This window comes from Rutilus rutilus, assembly GCF_951802725.1.
Source record: "Rutilus rutilus genome assembly, chromosome: 15".
Lineage (NCBI taxonomy): Eukaryota > Metazoa > Chordata > Actinopteri > Cypriniformes > Leuciscidae > Rutilus > Rutilus rutilus.
Genome location: NC_140220.1, coordinates 8,142,841 through 8,160,768, shown reverse-complemented (window position 1 = coordinate 8,160,768; position 17,928 = coordinate 8,142,841). Strand labels below are relative to the sequence as shown.

At 40.7% G+C, this 17,928-nt stretch overlaps 1 protein-coding gene across 1 annotated transcript; it reads left to right on the top strand.

Annotated features, from left to right (window-relative positions):
• The first annotated feature begins 3,380 nt into the window (after window positions 1-3,380).
• On the top strand, window positions 3,381-5,436 carry LOC311304958 (zona pellucida sperm-binding protein 4-like). The gene is made up of 8 exons (XM_084432357.1): window positions 3,381-3,936; window positions 4,016-4,203; window positions 4,277-4,374; window positions 4,443-4,600; window positions 4,677-4,869; window positions 4,939-5,086; window positions 5,171-5,243; window positions 5,322-5,436. The coding sequence occupies exons 1-8, from the start codon at window positions 3,426-3,428 to the stop codon at window positions 5,396-5,398; spliced, it is 1,446 nt and encodes a 481-aa protein (XP_084288483.1). The 5' UTR covers window positions 3,381-3,425; the 3' UTR covers window positions 5,399-5,436.
• Window positions 5,437-17,928: the final 12,492 nt, after the last annotated feature.

The following is a 17,928-nucleotide window of genomic DNA, read 5'->3' as shown; positions in this document are numbered from 1 at the left end:
CATGTTTCTATTTGGTATTCATTTCTGTCTGGAGATGGATGTTTCATGACTGTTCTCAGTTTGACTTCTGCACTACTAAACCTTTCTCTTGTGCATTGAGATTCTTGACTTGAACTAAACAAGCCAAGTTTCTGCCTAAGCCATTTAACTTTGTAACGTTCTGCCTATACAAGGCAGGATACATCACAATATACGTTCTAGACCCTCTATGAAAGCGTTGGCTAGAATTGCTCACAATGTAAACAAGCAAGATCAAATGACAACCCAAAGTGTATTAAATAGAAAGCACTGAAAATCAATATATAATCTGTAGTGACAATCACTTCTGGGGAATAACTAACTCAAATGAAGGGAATATTCATGAGTTTATGAATGATTTTCTTATCGTCTACACAGATTAAGTTACCCAAAGAGGGAATATTTGATCAATTGTCAGGGTAACTTTTAATGGAATTAATGTAGTTATCTAAACTTTTTGTCCCGCAAACTTTATGTAAGACTTCCTTATCAAATATCAAAAGTACCCTTCTTACAAACTCCAAGAAAGATTAATTTTCTGGCCATGAACATTAATTTTCCTGTGTTTATAAAATTAAACTACTCAACGTAGTAAATAATAAAAGCTTTGTAGCTGAATCGTATGTCTCATTGACTTTGTAATATGAGCATTTAGACAGAGACAATCACAGGATATAATGGATTTTAATACATGCAAAACTACATATGACTAAGGTTAACACGGAAAAGATGTAAAAACATAAACAAACAGTTAAACAATACAAGATAATGAATATCAGTGAGAACAGAGAAAGAATGAAGAGAGAGTGAATGGCAAATTATTACAAAGAACCTTCGGAGAGACACCTGGAATCAGCTTTTAAAGAGATCAAATACTTGCTGTTTGTGGCACTCTTGTGTGTTACTAAAGAAAGAAACGTGCGTGTCCTTGAGCGCAGCTTTCTTGGGTCTTTCCCGGATCAGATGGAGGTGCGGGAAACTCGAAAGTTCACTCGAATGTAAACTGTTGCCAGAGAAATAATTCAGAGTTCATCTCCCTCGTGGAGGGAGAGGCGAATATGAAAATAAAACTTAGTAAAGAAAAGAAAGGTCGGAAGTGACGCTGCGGTGCGCGTCCGAAGATGGTGTTTTCCCGAAGTTGACCGAAGTGAAGAGCGGAACAGGAAGTTCCATCTTTTGAGGAAATCCCGTCCACGCCCCTTTTTGCGGGGAGGGCAAATCATCTCCCGAGATTTTCGAGCAGGAAGATTCCTTTGTTTGTCCGGAACAGCCCCCTGTCTTGAGTTACAGCGGTGTCACAATTTCAGCATTTGTTCTCAGGAAGATGGTACTTCTAGAATAATGCATATTTTTGTAATTTGTCGTCGAGATTCGGCTCAGTTAGGTTTTTACGATTACAAGGACACCACAAATTATAATTTTGCAAGGCAGGAATACAGAGATACAGGATTATTCATAATTACGAGCATATAGAGTCTGATTAACACCCAATAAAAATTGTAGCTACTCCAATATGACATGTGAAGACATCGAAGCACAAAAAGGGATACATTTAATACATTTAAAGGTAATTTTATCTGAAAAGGTCCATGGTTGGTGTTGTGCGTGTGTATGTGTGTGTGTCTGGAATGTCACGTAGAAAGTTCCGTTATCTCTCTGGCTGAGAGAGAGAGAGGGGTGCATTGGAATTCCTTTGAAGCTTGCAAAGCCAGGAGAAGACGCTGTGTCGTGTTGTTCTGGTAATACTCCAAGGTGCCATAAAGTGTCGGGAGAGCCATAAAAGTTGCCACCAAGACTATCCAGCGCCGACTGGTTGGCGCCTAACGCATCATTTGTATTTGGGAGTTCAGAGGCTAGAGCTTGGATTTTAAAAAGGAATGTGCATTTGTGTTCAGATTCAACGAGCCATGATTCAGAACCAATGAATGAATGATATGCTCATACGCTACAAATATATACAAAAATGTATGTGTTCCAGTCCAATGTTGTGTATGTGTGTGCGTTAAATCGGCCTCACCGGTAAGCCATTAAGTCTGTGCACATGATTAGGAACAGTGCTGTCCTGTGAAGCAATCTCCAAGGTGAAATAATCCAGCAAGTATATCTCCACAAAGAGTCAATGACAGCCAAGCGTGTAGTGCGATCGATCGCTAATCCAAAAGAGCAATAGTAAAGTTACTCCTGAATGCCGGTAAGCCGGCTCCCTTTAACGGAAGTGAAGTTGATCAGCTGAAGTATGACGTCACGGGGATTCCCAGGTGTAACGATCAAGACTCTCGCTCAGAAAAAAACAGTAAGACCAACATTTGACAGGGGCAACAAAAACCCAGGGATTCTGTAATATAAGAACATCTGACATATATAACTCTTTAGTTTAATAAGCCGTCTTGTAAATATTCCCTTTATGTGGCCACGCTACAACTTTACTATTTGCCAAGTTCTAGTCGTTAACTTGGGCCCCTGGTCATGTTTCACATATCAAATTAAGGTTTTAGCTTCTGTCTGTTTGAGGCTTTACATACGACTTTATGGCTGGACTAGCATAACTGCATATATTGATGCCCAAACCCCTCTGAGGTCACTCGTTGGCTTTTTGTAATGCTTTTTTACAGTGATGCAAGTATAGCATCATATCTTGGGATAAAGGATTGGTTGATACTGATTTTTTTTTTTTTTTTTTTTTTTTCAGGCTAGTCCCAGTAATGTAGACTGCTTTCATTTAAGCATTAATCCCTTAACTGTTGTATCCCAACTAGGTAGCTGTCCAAGGCCTTGTTTACACCTTGTACTAAGAAGCATTTTTGTAAATCGGATCACAAGTGGACTGTGGTAAATGAAGGTGTAAAAAAGGGGCTAATTATTTTTATTTTTTTGAGCTTGTCTATTTTTGGCCACTTCCAGAGGTAGTCCAACACATTCGACCAGATTGCTTTCATAGAGTAGATGCTCATGTGGTTGAATGTGTTCGAACAGCCGCAAAACGGTATACTCTACCGCCTACTGACCTAGTACGTAAACATTTTAAGAAGTGCGCTAGCAGGTGTGATTTAAACTTTCTTAAAATATATAGGCCTGTTGCCATGAGAAAACTATGATGTGTTTCAAAGAAAAAAAAACAATCCAGATTAGCTAAATCATCTAATATAAAAAAAGGCTGAATTCAGAATGGCAGAAATAGTACTAGCATACTATTCTGAATTCAGCTCAATGTGGTTTTATGTATGTTCAAAAGGGAAAAACTGACTTAAGAAACAATAGAATCACCTAGTTGCATAAACTCCCACTCGTGCAAGTCTGGAGAATCATGACTTAATGAAGAGGGTGGGATTATCATTAATTAGCCAAAGTCTGTAGAGTACAAAAGGACCAAAGGGCAGCACCTCAGCAGTGTGACTAGCTGTTGAAAAATGGCAGGAAGTTGGTGTGCTGTTCAGTCTCTGGCACTTTGTGTTTGGTTCTGTGCTTTCAGTCATGCTTTTCCGAAGTGGAGTGCTCTGCCCCAGAATCCTCAAGCTCTGATGTTCCAGCAAACTGACCAGCAGTTTCAAAAGCCAGTTCAACAGCAAGCTAGTCAATGGTTTCCTCAGCAGGTTCAAAAGCCATTTCAACAGCAAACTAGTCAACGGTTTCCTCAGCAGGTTCAACAGCAAGCTAGTCAATGGTTTCCTCAGCAGGTTCAAAAGCCAGTTCAACAGCAAGCTAGTCAACAGTTTCCTCAGTCAGTTCAACCGCAAGCTAGTCAACAGTTTCCTCAGCAGTTTCAGCCTAAGCAGTCAGTGGCACAGGCAGAGCCCCTTGACAAATGTACTGTAGCTGATTATGAGCAGATTCAATGTGGACCACCTGGTATCAGTGGTGCTGAGTGTGCTGCTATCAACTGCTGCTTTAATGGACAGCAGTGTTACTATGGGAAGGCAGGTAAGAGTGTAGAGTCAATGTAGAGGCATTCATGTTAAACTGATCCTCAGCAATAACCTGCTCTTGTAACTTGTTCCAGTGACTGTCCAGTGTATAAGAGATGGTCAGTTTGTGGTAGTGGTGGCTAGAGATGTTACGCTGCCTCGATTGAGCCTGGATTCAGTCCGTCTCCTGGGTGGAAGTGATCCAGCTTGCAGTCCTGTGGGATCCACACCTTTTTTTGCTATATACCAGTTCCCTGTCACTGCATGTGGCACAAGCATGATGGTGAGTAGCTGCTTGTGGTTTTGTTCTGCATGGGTTAGAATGGATTGGATGCCAACAATGTTACTATTTGCAGGAGGACAGTGGATATGTGGTGTATGAAAACAGAATGACCTCCTCATATGAAGTGGGTATTGGACCACTTGGTTCCATTACAAGGGACAGCCATTTTGAGTAAGTGATGTATGCTTTATCATAAATGTGAATCATTGACAAATGCTACAAGCTCACTGTTTGTCCAGGCTTCTCTTCCAGTGTAGGTACTCTGGTACCTCTGTGGAAGCTCTGGTTGTGGAGGTCAACACTGTTCCTCCACCTCCACCAGTAGCTGCTCCTGGACCCCTCAGGGTGGAGCTTAGACTGGCAAATGGTCAATGTGTCACCAAAGGCTGTGCAGAAGGTAAGTGTTTGTCCCAAGTATGCCTAAAGCCTTTCTAAAACTCCAGTTTCTAGTTAAACACTGTATTCTTCCTCAGGGGACGAGGCGTACACGTCCTACTACAGTGACGCTGATTATCCAGTTACAAAAGTCCTGCGGGAGCCTGTGTATGTTGAGGTGCACATTTTGGAGAGGACCGACCCCAACATTGTCCTGATGCTGGGACATTGCTGGGCGACATCAACCCCCAGTCCACTCAGTCTACCCCAATGGGATCTTCTGGTTGATGGGTGAGTAAGGCCAGTCTTTATCCATCTGGTGTGCTGTAAGGCCCTTCTGACTGCCTCTTTGCCTTTCAGATGCCCTTACCGGGATGATCGTTACCTGACCACATTGGTTCCAGTGGCTGGATCATCTGGTCTTCAGTTCCCGACCCACTACAAGCGCTTTGTTGTGAAGATGTTCACATTTGTAGATCCAGCATCACTGGCTCCTCTGCAGGAAACCGTATGCTCTGCAGCCTTACCTCAACTCTTAATATTAGTGCTTTTTACAGTGAATTCTATGGCTTAACCCTTCCCCCTCTGTTAGATCTTCATCCACTGTAGTACAGCGGTGTGCCATCCCTCCTCTGGCTCCTGTGAGCAAAGTTGCACTAGGAAAAGTGAGTGCTTGCTGTAAGTTGACTTCAGGAACTGAGCATTTATTTAAATGCCCCTCATGCTTCTACCACTTTTTACAGGAAGAGACATGCACGTCAAGACCATCTCTAGTGGGCAAACTGTGGTGTCTAGTGGACAAGTTAACCTGGTCAAGTGAATTGTATTGTTTTAATAAACTTCATGAAACTCAACATTTTTCTCTTTGGTATTCATTTCTGTCTGGAGTTGGATGTTTCATGACTGTTCTTAGTTTGACTTCTGCACTACTAAACTTTTCTTTTGTGCATTGAGATTCTTAACTTGAACTAAACAAGCCAAGTTTCTGCCTAAGCCATCTAACTTTGTAACGTTCTGCCTATACAAGGCAGGATACACCACAAAATATACCTTCTAGACCCTCTATGAAAGCATTGGATAGAATTGCTCACAATGTAAACTAAAACAAGCAAGATCAAATGACAACCTAAAGTATATTAAATAGAAAGCACTGAAAATCAATATATACTTACAAATGTTAGTGTGTGTTCCAGTCCAATGTTGTGTGCGTTGAATCGGCCTCACCGGTAAGCCGGTTTAAGTCCGTGCACACGATGAGGTGCAGTGCTGTATTTGCCAAGTTCTAGTCATTAACTTGGGCCCCTGTTCATGTATCACAGATCAAATTAAGGATTTAGCTTCTGTCTGTTTGAGGCTTTACATAGGACTTTATGGCTGGACTAGCTGCATATATTGATGGCCAAACCCCTCTGAGGTCACTTGTTGGCTTTTTGTAATGCTTTTTTACAGTCACGCAAGTATAGAATCATATCTTGGGATAAAGGATTGGGTGATACTGAACTTAGTTTATTTAATTTTTTTACTTTTTTTTTAAAGTCCCAGTAATGTAGACTGCTTTCATTTAATCCCCTGGGGTCGACAATCACGCCGGCGCGATAGGCTTTTTTTTTGTTTAATTTTTTTTTGTTTAATTTCAGGCTAGTCCCAGTAATGTAGACTGCTTTCATTTGAAGTGTAAGGTGCAGGTTAAATTTTTCACTAAGTAATGCAATGTGTTTATTAAACAAAGATAAAAACCACCCACCATTGTTTTTTATACCAAAATGCTGATATAATATGAAAAGTTGGCACTTTTAACAGTGGTTTTAACCGCTCCCTTCCACTAGATGGGGCGTGACGTCATAAGAGGAACTCACTAGTAGAGTTACCATACGCTAGCAGCTATTCGCCTTACATAACTTCAGAAAAGTTGGTTGTATGTTTTATTTGATAAAAAAAATTATGGATAAAATAACTCCATTGTAAACATACTCGTGTGTGCTGACTTCAAGGGGACCGTGATCCTGCCTGAAATGAGAATAAGCATTTCGCAAAACAAACGGGTTCAGGCACATCAGATCAGCCGGTCGCAGGTCGAGCTGTTCCACTAAACTCCAAAACGCGTTCACCTCACGGCAGCACATACTCTCCACTGCTGATTCAACTGGGTGGCATAGCCCACACAAACACAGTGATGGGGACATCGATCTCTCTTTTTCTTTTCTGACAATAAACATCGCTAATTAAATCGTGAGAAATTGATAACGCGTGGATTGAGGAAGGGTATTACATGACGTTTGAGGCGTCGATGAGACTAGCGATTGGTGCCTGTGCAGTGTGTGCATCTCTAACGTTACAGCTCTGATTTGGACTGACTTACTGTAAGTATATAATGTCTTTAGTCGTTGTCCCTCCTTGCTATTCTACATGACGGCAATATTTTGAAAAGACTTGCTTGTTCCGTTATATTATCCGGGTTAAGTTTGCACCAGGCTAGACTAGCTCTAACGTAGCTAACGTTACTCGCCAGGACACCTGGCCAGCCCTCCACTAATTCTCCTCACACCAAGCATTAATAACTCTTTGAGTGCCATGGCTCCCCTCTCTCACGCCTGACCGGTTAAAAATTGTAGAGCTGTGGTCCATAAAGAATTTGATGGTTTCCCACATCCTCAGTCGTTCTCCAAACAGCCATAATACAGTAAGAATCTAGCAGAGTATGGGTTGCGAGTTCCTCTTGTGACGTCATCACCCAGTAACTGAAAAAACACGCTACCTTCGAAGAAACCCCAATAAATGTTATTTTAACGCATTTTAAGACAGAAATAATTTAATATATATAAATAGAGCACGTTAATTTACACATTAATTGGCTGTGGTGGTTAACCTGCAACTTACACTTTAAGCATTAATCCCTTAACTGTTGTATCCCAACTAGGTAGCTGTCCAAGGCCTTGTTTACACCTTGTACTAAGAAGCATTTTTGTAAATCGGATCACAAGTGGACTGTGGTAAATGAAGGTGTAAAAAAGGGGCAAACATTTTTTTTATTTCTTTTTTTGAGCTTGTCTATTTTTGGCCACTTCCAGAGGTAGTCCAACACATTCGACCAGATTGCTTTCATAGAGTAGATGCTCATGTGGTTGAATGTGGTTGAACAGCCGCAAAACGGTGTACTCTACCGCCTACTGACCTAGTACGTAAACATTTTAAGAAGTGCACTAGTAGGTGTGATTTAAACTTTCTTAAAAGAATAGTTCACTTCAAAATGAAAATTCTGTTATCATTTACTCACCCTCAAGTTGTTTCAAACCTGTATGAATTTCTTTCTTCTGCTGAACTTTGAAGAATGTCAGTAACCAAAAAATACTATGGAAGTTAATGGGGTCCATCAACTGTTTGGTTACTGACATTCTTCAAAATATCTTCCTTTGTGTTCAGCAGAAGGAAGAATTTCATACATGTTTGAAACAACTTGAGGGTGAGTAAATGATAACAGAATTAAAAATTTTAAGTGAACTAATCCTATTTTGGAAAAAGGTCTCTTATGCTCATCAAGGCATGCATTTATTACAGTAAAACAGTATAATTGGCAAATATTATTACAGTCTAAAATAACTGTTCTCTGTTTGTATACAGTACATCTTAAAATGTAATTTATTCTTGTGATGGCAACGCTGAATTTTCAGCATCATTACTCCAGTCTTCAGTGTCACATGATCCTTCAGAAATCATTCTAATATGCTGATTTGCTGCTCAAGAAACATGTCTTATCATTTTCAGTGTTCAAACCAATAAAGTGCAGCTTAATGGAAACTGATCATTTTTTCAGGATTCTTTGATAAATAGAATGTTCAAAACAACCGCATTTGTTTGAAATAGAATAAATAATATAACATAACATAATAAAAGTCTTTATGCACTTTTGATTCATTTAATGGATCCTTGCTGGATAAAAGTAGCTATTACTTTCTTTCAAAAAATGTTTTCAAACACTCTGTTGTTTGGTCAAAAGAGAGTCCCACCCAGAACTTACACCATTGGTTACACATATTACTATGGCGGGCCACTCAAAAAAATGAAATAAATTCATGAATTATTTACTTATAATTGTTGCTGCACAATAAGATGAGATAAAAAAAAAATAACAGTAAAAAATTACGTTCAGTATTTGAAACACTGTGGCCAGCCAAGCTAACAGAACTTTATAGTGAATGGCAGAGCCCTGTGACCCATGTGAAAAAAGAACATCTGTCTTCAGTATTTCTGATATGCATGATGGGAGCCATTTACATCCCCTTCTGGGCCTGTTTTCATTGTAGACTTGTGATTTTCATTAGAGCCCTGATGCCCTGTAGAATGTAGCCGAGCTCACGATTGCAAATTATCACATTGCTGAGCTCTGTAGAGCACAACGGCCCGCTTCTCCACCAGATGTATGCCTCGACAGACTCTGAGAGCAGTCAGCTAGAAAACTACCAGCAGGTGTCTGCCTGAACCACTGTGTTTGTGTATGAATGTGTTAGAGAGACAGAGACCTGGGGAGAGTGAGAGAGAGAAAAAGCGAGTCCTGCGGGGAGCCTGCATTTCTCCATACTCCCTCGAGGCATCTGTCATCAGGCTACTCATGGGATGTAACAGCTCATTGTTTACCTCTTTTGTTTTCATAACTCTCTCACCTGTTTTATGTAAAATCTGGGAACAGGCTTCATTGCACACCCTGAAAAACCATTTAGAAACTTTAATGGAGTTCATCTGCGAATCGCTACTACAGGCCATGGGCATCTTTGCATGAACGTTTCATCACAGCATCTGACAGCAGGCCTTTGTTTCCTGTTAATTGATTTAGTGTCTGAGCCGAATACGCACTTATGTACGCTACCAGAATGCTAGTACGCATGCACAACCTGCCTCGATTCCCATTGGATTTTTCCCAAAGACAGGAAAGACTACAACAAAGATGACAATGCACATGCAATCTCACAGGTTTATGTGTGTGTGTGTGAGACAAAATATTTCTATTCAGCTTTGCCATCACAAGAATAAATTACATTTTAAAATATATTAAAAGTTAGTTTGTATTTTAATACTATTTCACAATATTACTTTTTTACTGCAGGCTTGGTGAGCATAAGAGACTTCTTTCAAAAACTTTATACAATTGTAATGACCCCAAACTTTGAATTAAATATAATATAATATAATATAATATAATATAATATAATATAATATAATATAATATAATATAATATAATATAATATAATATAATATATGCTTAACATTTTTTTACTCAGCCCAAAAATTAATGAAAATATAGGCTAGTATATATTTATTTTACAATTATTGTTATTAAAATAGCATTTTCCGTATTTTTACACACATATTTGTCAAATGTTATTTTCCTTTAAAAAGAGAATAATATTTTAATATAATATATATATATATATATATATATATATATATATATATATATATATATATATATATATATATATATATTATATTAAAATTTCCATTTAATTAAAATATATATATATATATATATATATATATATATATATTTTAATTAAATGGAAATTTGCAATAGTAGCCTGAAGTTATACAGCGGTCGAGCTGTATTTTTAAGCCGTGGTATATAATACTATAACGCTTGAAATGGAAATACCTCATCTTTCTAATGATCATCAGTCTAGTTCTGCATATCAGAACATTTTGCTGTTTGTGTGTGTGTGTGTGAGATGAGCTCACCTTCTGCCTACCAAGAAGGTCTAATATACCTGGAGAAATCTGTCAACACTCCCATCCATCTCAATGGCAGTTGCTCGTTTTGCGCACACAGCCCCGAAACACAAAAAGTCCGATTTATTAGAAGACACCATGGCTCATTTTCTTTGTACCCCGTAGATTTAATCACCCAAGGGCACGTTTCTCCTGTGTATCAACTTTATACTTCATATTTCTGTTTGAAATAAAAGCCTTTCTGGGGCATGTCATCACTAATCCCACTGTGTCTGACTCCTCTCCCTCCACATCATGTTACAGAAAATTACATTATTCTGCTGTTTTGATATGCACCAGTGTAGCCTGTGGAGTTCGGCATCATGCAGAACACAATTACTGTTTGAGGGTTCTTCAATCTTTTTGTCAATAGATGCAATTGGTTTCTCAAGTGGCCAAATGGAAGCCTGTTTTAAAATAAATCCTTAAGATATATTTCCAAAATCCCCTCACAAAGAATATGCATATAATATTTTCCCATGAGAAGTCTTCCAACCTTAGGAAAATAAGGAAGGACTAAATTTAATTTCTTTGAGCCTGTTTACACATGAAATTATCATCCATCTCGGTGATCCAATCACAAGTGGACAGCTGGGACAGATTGCTGTTTACATATGTAGTCACAAATTTGTCTCTTGTGACCACTTGTGATGAGGGTCTTTGATTTTATGACTCCATACATCATTTACTATGTGCTGCATGTTGATATGATGTAAGCATTTACACTAAAAATACAATCTTGTCTCATGCATTTTTGATTACTTTTCAATTTGGCTTGAATGATCAAGTCATTCAAAATGCTGTTTAGCCCTATAGTATCCTGTTTACATATAGTGAGAAAATGAGCTAAATGATTTGGTGTTGAAGTGAGCCATCAGAATGAACAAGACCGATTCAGTTTTGCTAACCAAGGCTGCGTCTCCAAAAAATAACATAAAAAATCATCGTAAGCCTATGGAAGAAACCATTGGCAGCAATTGTCTCTCCCAAAAGTATTGTAAGACTAAGTCGATTGTAAACGCAGCTACTGATTCTTTGAAAAGAACCGACTCAAAACATTCATTCAGCAGACACTGTTATTTCTGATTAACAGCTGACAAAAAGTACAGGACATGATTGCTGAAATACTGAAAAGCTATTCATGATTCAACAAAAGAAACGCTACCACTGTGTTACTGAGAAATATAGTTAAACATAGCTTTGTAATGACTGCGTCACTTGAGTCGGTTGTCAATAACAGATCTAAATGGGGCCTTTGTGAACCCACATAAAAGCGAAGGGTGACGCCAGTTTTCTCGCAGCACTCAGATGGTTCTGTGCCTTCAGGCCTTCCAGCTGTCCAAAAACCCAAACAAGACAATCAATTAACAAGCACGCAGAGAACCCCAGCAGCATCATATTAAAAATAACGACACTTTTACCAGGCACAGCAGAGGAATACATTTTATGCACAAAGGTCTTATTAATCTCGATTTTGTTTGTATTGTAGTGTGAGGAGGCAATGACCTTTAATAAACACCAGCAGTGATAGCGAGGTAATCAAACTGAGAATATATGCATTGATTTGCCTGCTTGGTGTGTGGGTTTATCAGGGTTGAAGTGAAATGATGTATGCAGTGAAACTCATGGGTTCAGAACGCTATGGGGAACTCCTCCGTGTGAACCGGTGTCTGAAACGCTTATCTAATCACGGTAATCCTATTGGCCGGCGACAGCCTATGACATCATCACTAGTGTGACCCGGAAGTATATAAGGGGAGCCTGGAGAACTTGTCAACAACTTATTTTCGTCTTCAGGGACTGTTTTGCTTGTACGCTTCAACCTGAAACTTCAAAAAGGGTAATCATGGCTTGTGAAAAAACGGTTTAGGAAGTGTGTGCATCCGTATCTAAGATATTGATACTTGATGACACACAACTTGTGTGTTTATTTGTTTGGGCTCAGAGCATGCACGATCTGTTCCTGAGGTATCTGTTTGTGCCACTGTGAGTTTTTTCCCTTGAGAAAACTCCACTCTCGTCTGCTCTCTTCTCGAGGGAAGAGGGACAGACATCAATACCAGGCGATTCAGGTCCAGCTCGCGCTGAGGCAGAGCAGAGACTGGAATCGTGGGGATTTTCAGAGGGAGCTCACTGAGGAGGTTGAGAGAGTTGTTATTCTCTTACGCCCTTCAGAGACTCACGAGAGTGGGCTGCAGGATGAGGATGTGTTGTCACTAACATCCTCTGATCCAGCAGCAAGTGCTCTACTGTGTATAAAAACAACCAGCCCAAAAGAGCAGGACATGGCTGATCAGGGTGTAGAGGATATACAACCCAAACCCTTACAGCCACCCTGCACCGCGTATGTTAAGCTGTTGAGTGTTATGGAACACGCTTCAATGAGGCATCTGCTGTTGTTGGAGCGCGTGAGGGAAGAGACTGCTCGTGACAGACTTCACTAATGGTTTCTCTCCAGCCATAAAGCTTCAGCTCTTGTGAGCCTTCCATTCCTGCCGGATCTACACAATGAGATCGGAAAGGCATGGGTGCTCTTTCGTGCTCTTATGGTGATAGGCCTCCATTTTGTGAATGTCATTTAGGCCATCGCTCTATGGGCAGCAGGTTGAGCTCTGTAGGTCTTCTCCCTTTACGTGAGTTTTTAGTAAGGTTGAATAATAGGCCATGGTTCCCTGTTAGGAAGTATAAAGGGGGTGGTAAATATGGTTATCATACAATGGTGAATTAGGGCCCTGAAGTTCCGACATATAGGTAGGCTATGCATACCCTTCCCATAGGCCTCCTCTTATGTTAGAGTCGTCAGGCTTATATAACAGGTAGTGCCAATCTCTAGTAGTGAACAGGTTGGCTGTATGGAAAATTCTTTAGTGAGGCCACCGAGGAGTTATTCTACTGAGGCCACTGCTCTGTCAAGTTCCAGATTGAACTACAAAGTCAAGCATTGGCCCTCTTCAGGCCACCTTGATAGCCACCTTATACTAGAGCCGCAGTTCTCCCCTCACTTTAGAGAGTCGTTGAGATTATAGCTCTGAACTTCAGTCACTATATTTGTGTGTCACCTCGATTTATGGCTTAGGTTTAGTAACTAGGAAATTGGTGGCGGTTTGCTAAGCATTCTCGCCTCGAGCCTCTCGGTATCTGAGTGTAGGCTCCTTAGAGCTAGAGCCCATCAGGATAATTTATTTCTGTAAATCTAGTTCAGGGTTCACCAATCTCGGTCCTGGAGGGCCGCTGTCCCTGCAGAGTTTAGCTCCAACCAGCTCCAACACACATACAGTTTCTAGTATGCCTAGTGAGACCTTGATTAGCTGGTTCAGGTGTGTTTAATTGGGGTTGGAGCTAAACTCTGCAGGACACCGGCCCTCCAGGACCGAGATTGGTGAACCCTGATCTAGTTGTTCCTAGTACTGGCCTCCTCTTACTACAAGAGTCGTATAGCCAATGGCCTGCCTTTTGCACTAGGCGTAAAAATGCTAGTGGTGTTACAGGGTAGATAGCCACATAGGTAGCAGGCTATCTTCAAAAAGCCTCCCATGCAGATATCTCATGGGCGTTGTCAGGCCTTTTCTCTCTAGAAAGTAAGAAGCAGTATGCTCAGGCCTCCGCCCTTTAGAGCTGAGTGTTGTAGGTCAGTGTTGAAAAAGGTCAATTTTATCCGCTGAGCCCCTTGAATATAATAATTCAAGTCATAAGGTTGAATGTCATTGGCCGCTCATAGTGGCCTCCATTTCCTTGGGTTTAGTAGAGAATGTAAAATCTGTCTTGTAAAAATACAAGATAATAAGCCTTGACCCTGATACATTCCTCAGGGTCATGCTGATAGTACTTCCCTTGTTAGGGTCTTTATTTAGAGTACTTTGTTACCCCTAGCTCGTATGATATCACGCTTCACCACCCAGGCTCAGGAAGAGACAGATTACTTACTCCCTCCCACTTGGGATGGTTGAGTATGCTCCCTTAGAGCCGAAGCACTGCCTAAGCTGACACCCGTGACATTCGAAGCTGTAGGCCTTACAGTAGGCCTCCTCGATAGTCCAGTAGCGTAAGATTGTAATCCCCTTGCTTTAAAGGGTCGATAGCACTTCTGCTGAGTACACTGCTTGTTGGCAATGTAAACCTTAGAGCTGGAGGCGCACCCCTTATTGGGGTCCCTTTCAGAGCGCCCAGCCTCCACAGGGCTCTGAAGCACTGTGTAGATCCAGGGTCGAGTAGAGTCATTCCCCTCGTTTGCAAGGGTTAGAGTTGAGCTGAGTTCTATGCTGAGTTCTACTCTCCAGGATGCCCGTCTCAATGATCCGGGCCTGCCACTATCTGCAGTCCTCCCTATCGGATGCCTCCACTAGTGAGGCAAATAGTGTTAGAGGCTCTGTATAAGAAACAGATAGGTTGTTGGCAAGACTAGGTCATTAAATTAGACCAGGTCAGCCTCCCTGGTGGCATTTGGGGTTGACTTCATGTCCCCCTCAGAAAGTGACTGGACAGGACTCCTTTGGACCCCCTGGCCTTATTCCCTTAAAGGAACCCCCCTCTAAATTCGGGCTGTGGCATCCATGCCCTTGAGCTGGCTCAGGGTTAAGCCCTTCGTGTGAAAGCACAAAGTTACTTCCTCGCTTAGCATGAAGCTCGGGCAGTGGCCGTAGGGAACCGAAGGGGAAGTGTTTTTGGCATTTCAGTGCAACTGCCGTTTTTTGTCACAGCCATAATTTGGCACGCACTCCCCTCAGCATGGCAGTGTGGGTAGATCGTTCCCCATAGCATTCTGATGCAGTGCGATATCCCTTTCGAAAGGGAACATCTCAGGTTACGACTGTAACCTATGTTCCCTGAGAACAGTGAACGAGACACTGCGTCTTTCCGCCAATAGGATTGCTGTGATTAGATAAGCGTTTCAGACACCGGTTCACGTGGAGGCATTCCCCATAGCGTTCTGACGCAGTGTCTCGTTCCCTATTCTCAGGGAACATAGGTTACAATCGTAACCTGAGACGTTTTCACACATAGACTGAATCCTCTTTACACAGAAGAAATGGAGAAAGAGACACGCATAAAGAAGAGAGCCATATCATATGACGAGCTGCTGAATTACAGCAGGAGAATTTGATAAATGTTTCATGGCCTTGTTGTATTACAAATGAAACCCTGTGATAATAATATCTGTCATATAGAGGTCCTGTCCTCACCCCATTTATTATACATAACCGTCTTCAATTGTGTCAAGTCATTGGTTTGATTTAACAAGAAAATATGCAGTGATGTATTTGGCATGCTACTGATAGTCATATCCTGATTGGCCTCTGCTTACTGTAAAAGTTTACTTTTTTTTTTTTTTTTTCGCATGACAATTACAATTTGACAATATGACTTATTTATGTGATAGAAAATGGTACTATCACCATGAGTTCATTGGTTCGTTTGCCACATACAGTATACTAATAAAATTAACGTTTCAGCATCTGACAAATAAAGTAATGAAAATGATTCCTTCATAATTGTATTTATTGCTGTTTGATAAAATCCCACTGTGATATTACATCTAAATGCTGAAAAAATGGATTTAACGAGCTCATTCTGCAGGTCACATGGTTCCAACAATAGTGAGTCGTTGAATCATTTTTTCAAACAATTTGTTAAAAAACACAGATTCATTCAGGAACTAAACAAGTGACCATTTTATTAAGTGAGTTTTTGAATAATTATTTCAGGCATTTAATAGATGCAAACATTGGTTTTAGTGAAAAAGCTTTGCTTTTTGATGGTTTAAGGGTCCTTAAAGGGACAGTTCACCCATTTGCATTAGCTTTGTATCGTTAGAAACCCAGTCATATTTTTGAATGGTCTCCCTGAGACGGGAGAAATACGGATTTCAGTTTTGCAGTTCCTGCTTATAATGATGTAAAAATCTTTATTTTGCGTCAATCTAAGCAGGAAGTCCCATATCTTTGTAGAGGGGTTGAGACTACAAACACTCGTTCCTCATTTTTCCAAGGGGTGGGACCCACTCACGCTACAGACCTATTACAAATCAGTGGGTGGGATTTCACTTGCAGAAACTAAAAGCAATATCCGCCATCTTGTTTGAAGCTAAGCTAACAGGCACTGTGGAGCCAGATGTGAAGTTACAACAATGGCGGAAGGTACTCAATATGATATGGAAGAAGAGGATTTCGAAAGTCTGATGCTTGAATCAGATGTTCGTGGCTACCTTTACGAGCCGCAATATAGCGAAGAGCAGCTGAGGCTGATGGAGGAACAGGAGGCGGCTTCTGCAGCCGAGGCAGAAGACCTGCCTGTCGCGGACTGAACATCCCGGTACCATGCAATAATTCACCATTTCGAAAGAAATACAAACAAGGAGTAATTCACTAATGAGTTCGCCAACTAACTAGAAATTTTATGTGAAATGAATTTCAAGCTCTGGTGTTTGCTAGCCTTGTAGACGGAAGAGTGATTTCTCTGATAGGCGGAAACCTCATAGGCGGTGTTCTGGATTAGTGGGAGTGGCTTGCGGAGCTGTGCAATGTGGTGCATTGTGGGAGTTGTTGTCTTCCATACATATGCGCCCTAAAGTTACTTTGACTTTCCTCAGTCAAGAAGGCACCAAATTCGAAATTTATGTTACATTTCGACTACATATATGACCCACTTTCAATAAAGATTAATGTTCCCACGGGTGAAATGCTCCTTTAACATGTACATCACACATACACAACTCCTCCAGAATAACAATTTCAGTCAGGTTTCTGTGGCTGTCATAAACCATTCGATGGAGAAGGTCTGATTATGGTAGAGCTGCAAATTGAAGTCAGAAAGTGAGATCTTCTTTCTGATAACGGGAAATAACACAGAGATGTACTCAACGGAGATCTCACCGTTTAAAAAGATGTGATTGTGCAAGTGAGAAATGATTTCCACCTGCTATTTTTGTGTCTTTTCTCACCTGTGTTGACATCTACAGGCAGACAGATGACAGGCAATCAGATGTTGTTTATGCTGAAAACCCCAAACTTCCACTGGCTATATATTTCCAGGAAATTTAAAGCATCTCTTCAGGATAAAGCCTTTTGTTTTGGGGTCAGATTGTTTTCAGATTTGTCATTTGCTTGACAGAGCCTTATACACCAAGCCAATAATACTGAGATCCAAGTAAACATAAAACTCTATTCTTCCCTTATGGACATAAACATTAATGATGTTGTGGATTACAGTATTGCTTTCTGAGGCTATGACAAACTGAGCTCATGGCACAAGAGGGACGTTACACTACCGTAATGATAGCTATATCTATAAAAGACCTGTTCTTCACAGCAGCTTGAAGGCAGATGTGAGGAGTCTTTGTTGTCAGTAGAAGCACCGTCGACTGGAGTTCACCTGTCACTCCGCTCACTCCTCTGTTCTTTCTATTGGCGTTACAGTGTCAGGCTGATAAGTGGAAATAATGGGGCTTTCTCCTCCCACCAAAGCAATTATAGCAAGCATAGAGCTACTCAGCATGTCACAGCTGTCTAACACACACTTTATTTTAACATTTAGACAGCCAAAGTCATCAAAAAAAGTTTCAATTTCTTTAGGTAGCACTCATACACTTGTGCATA

Coding starts and splice junctions, on each gene's coding strand:
- LOC311304958 (XM_084432357.1), top strand. CDS start 3,426: ATGGCAGGAAGTTGGTGTGCTGTTCAGTCTCTGGCACTTTGTGTTTGG. Junction 3,937..4,015: donor GTGTTACTATGGGAAGGCAG/GTAAGAGTGTAG, acceptor AACTTGTTCCAG/TGACTGTCCAGTGTATAAGA. Junction 4,375..4,442: donor ACAAGGGACAGCCATTTTGA/GTAAGTGATGTA, acceptor CTGTTTGTCCAG/GCTTCTCTTCCAGTGTAGGT.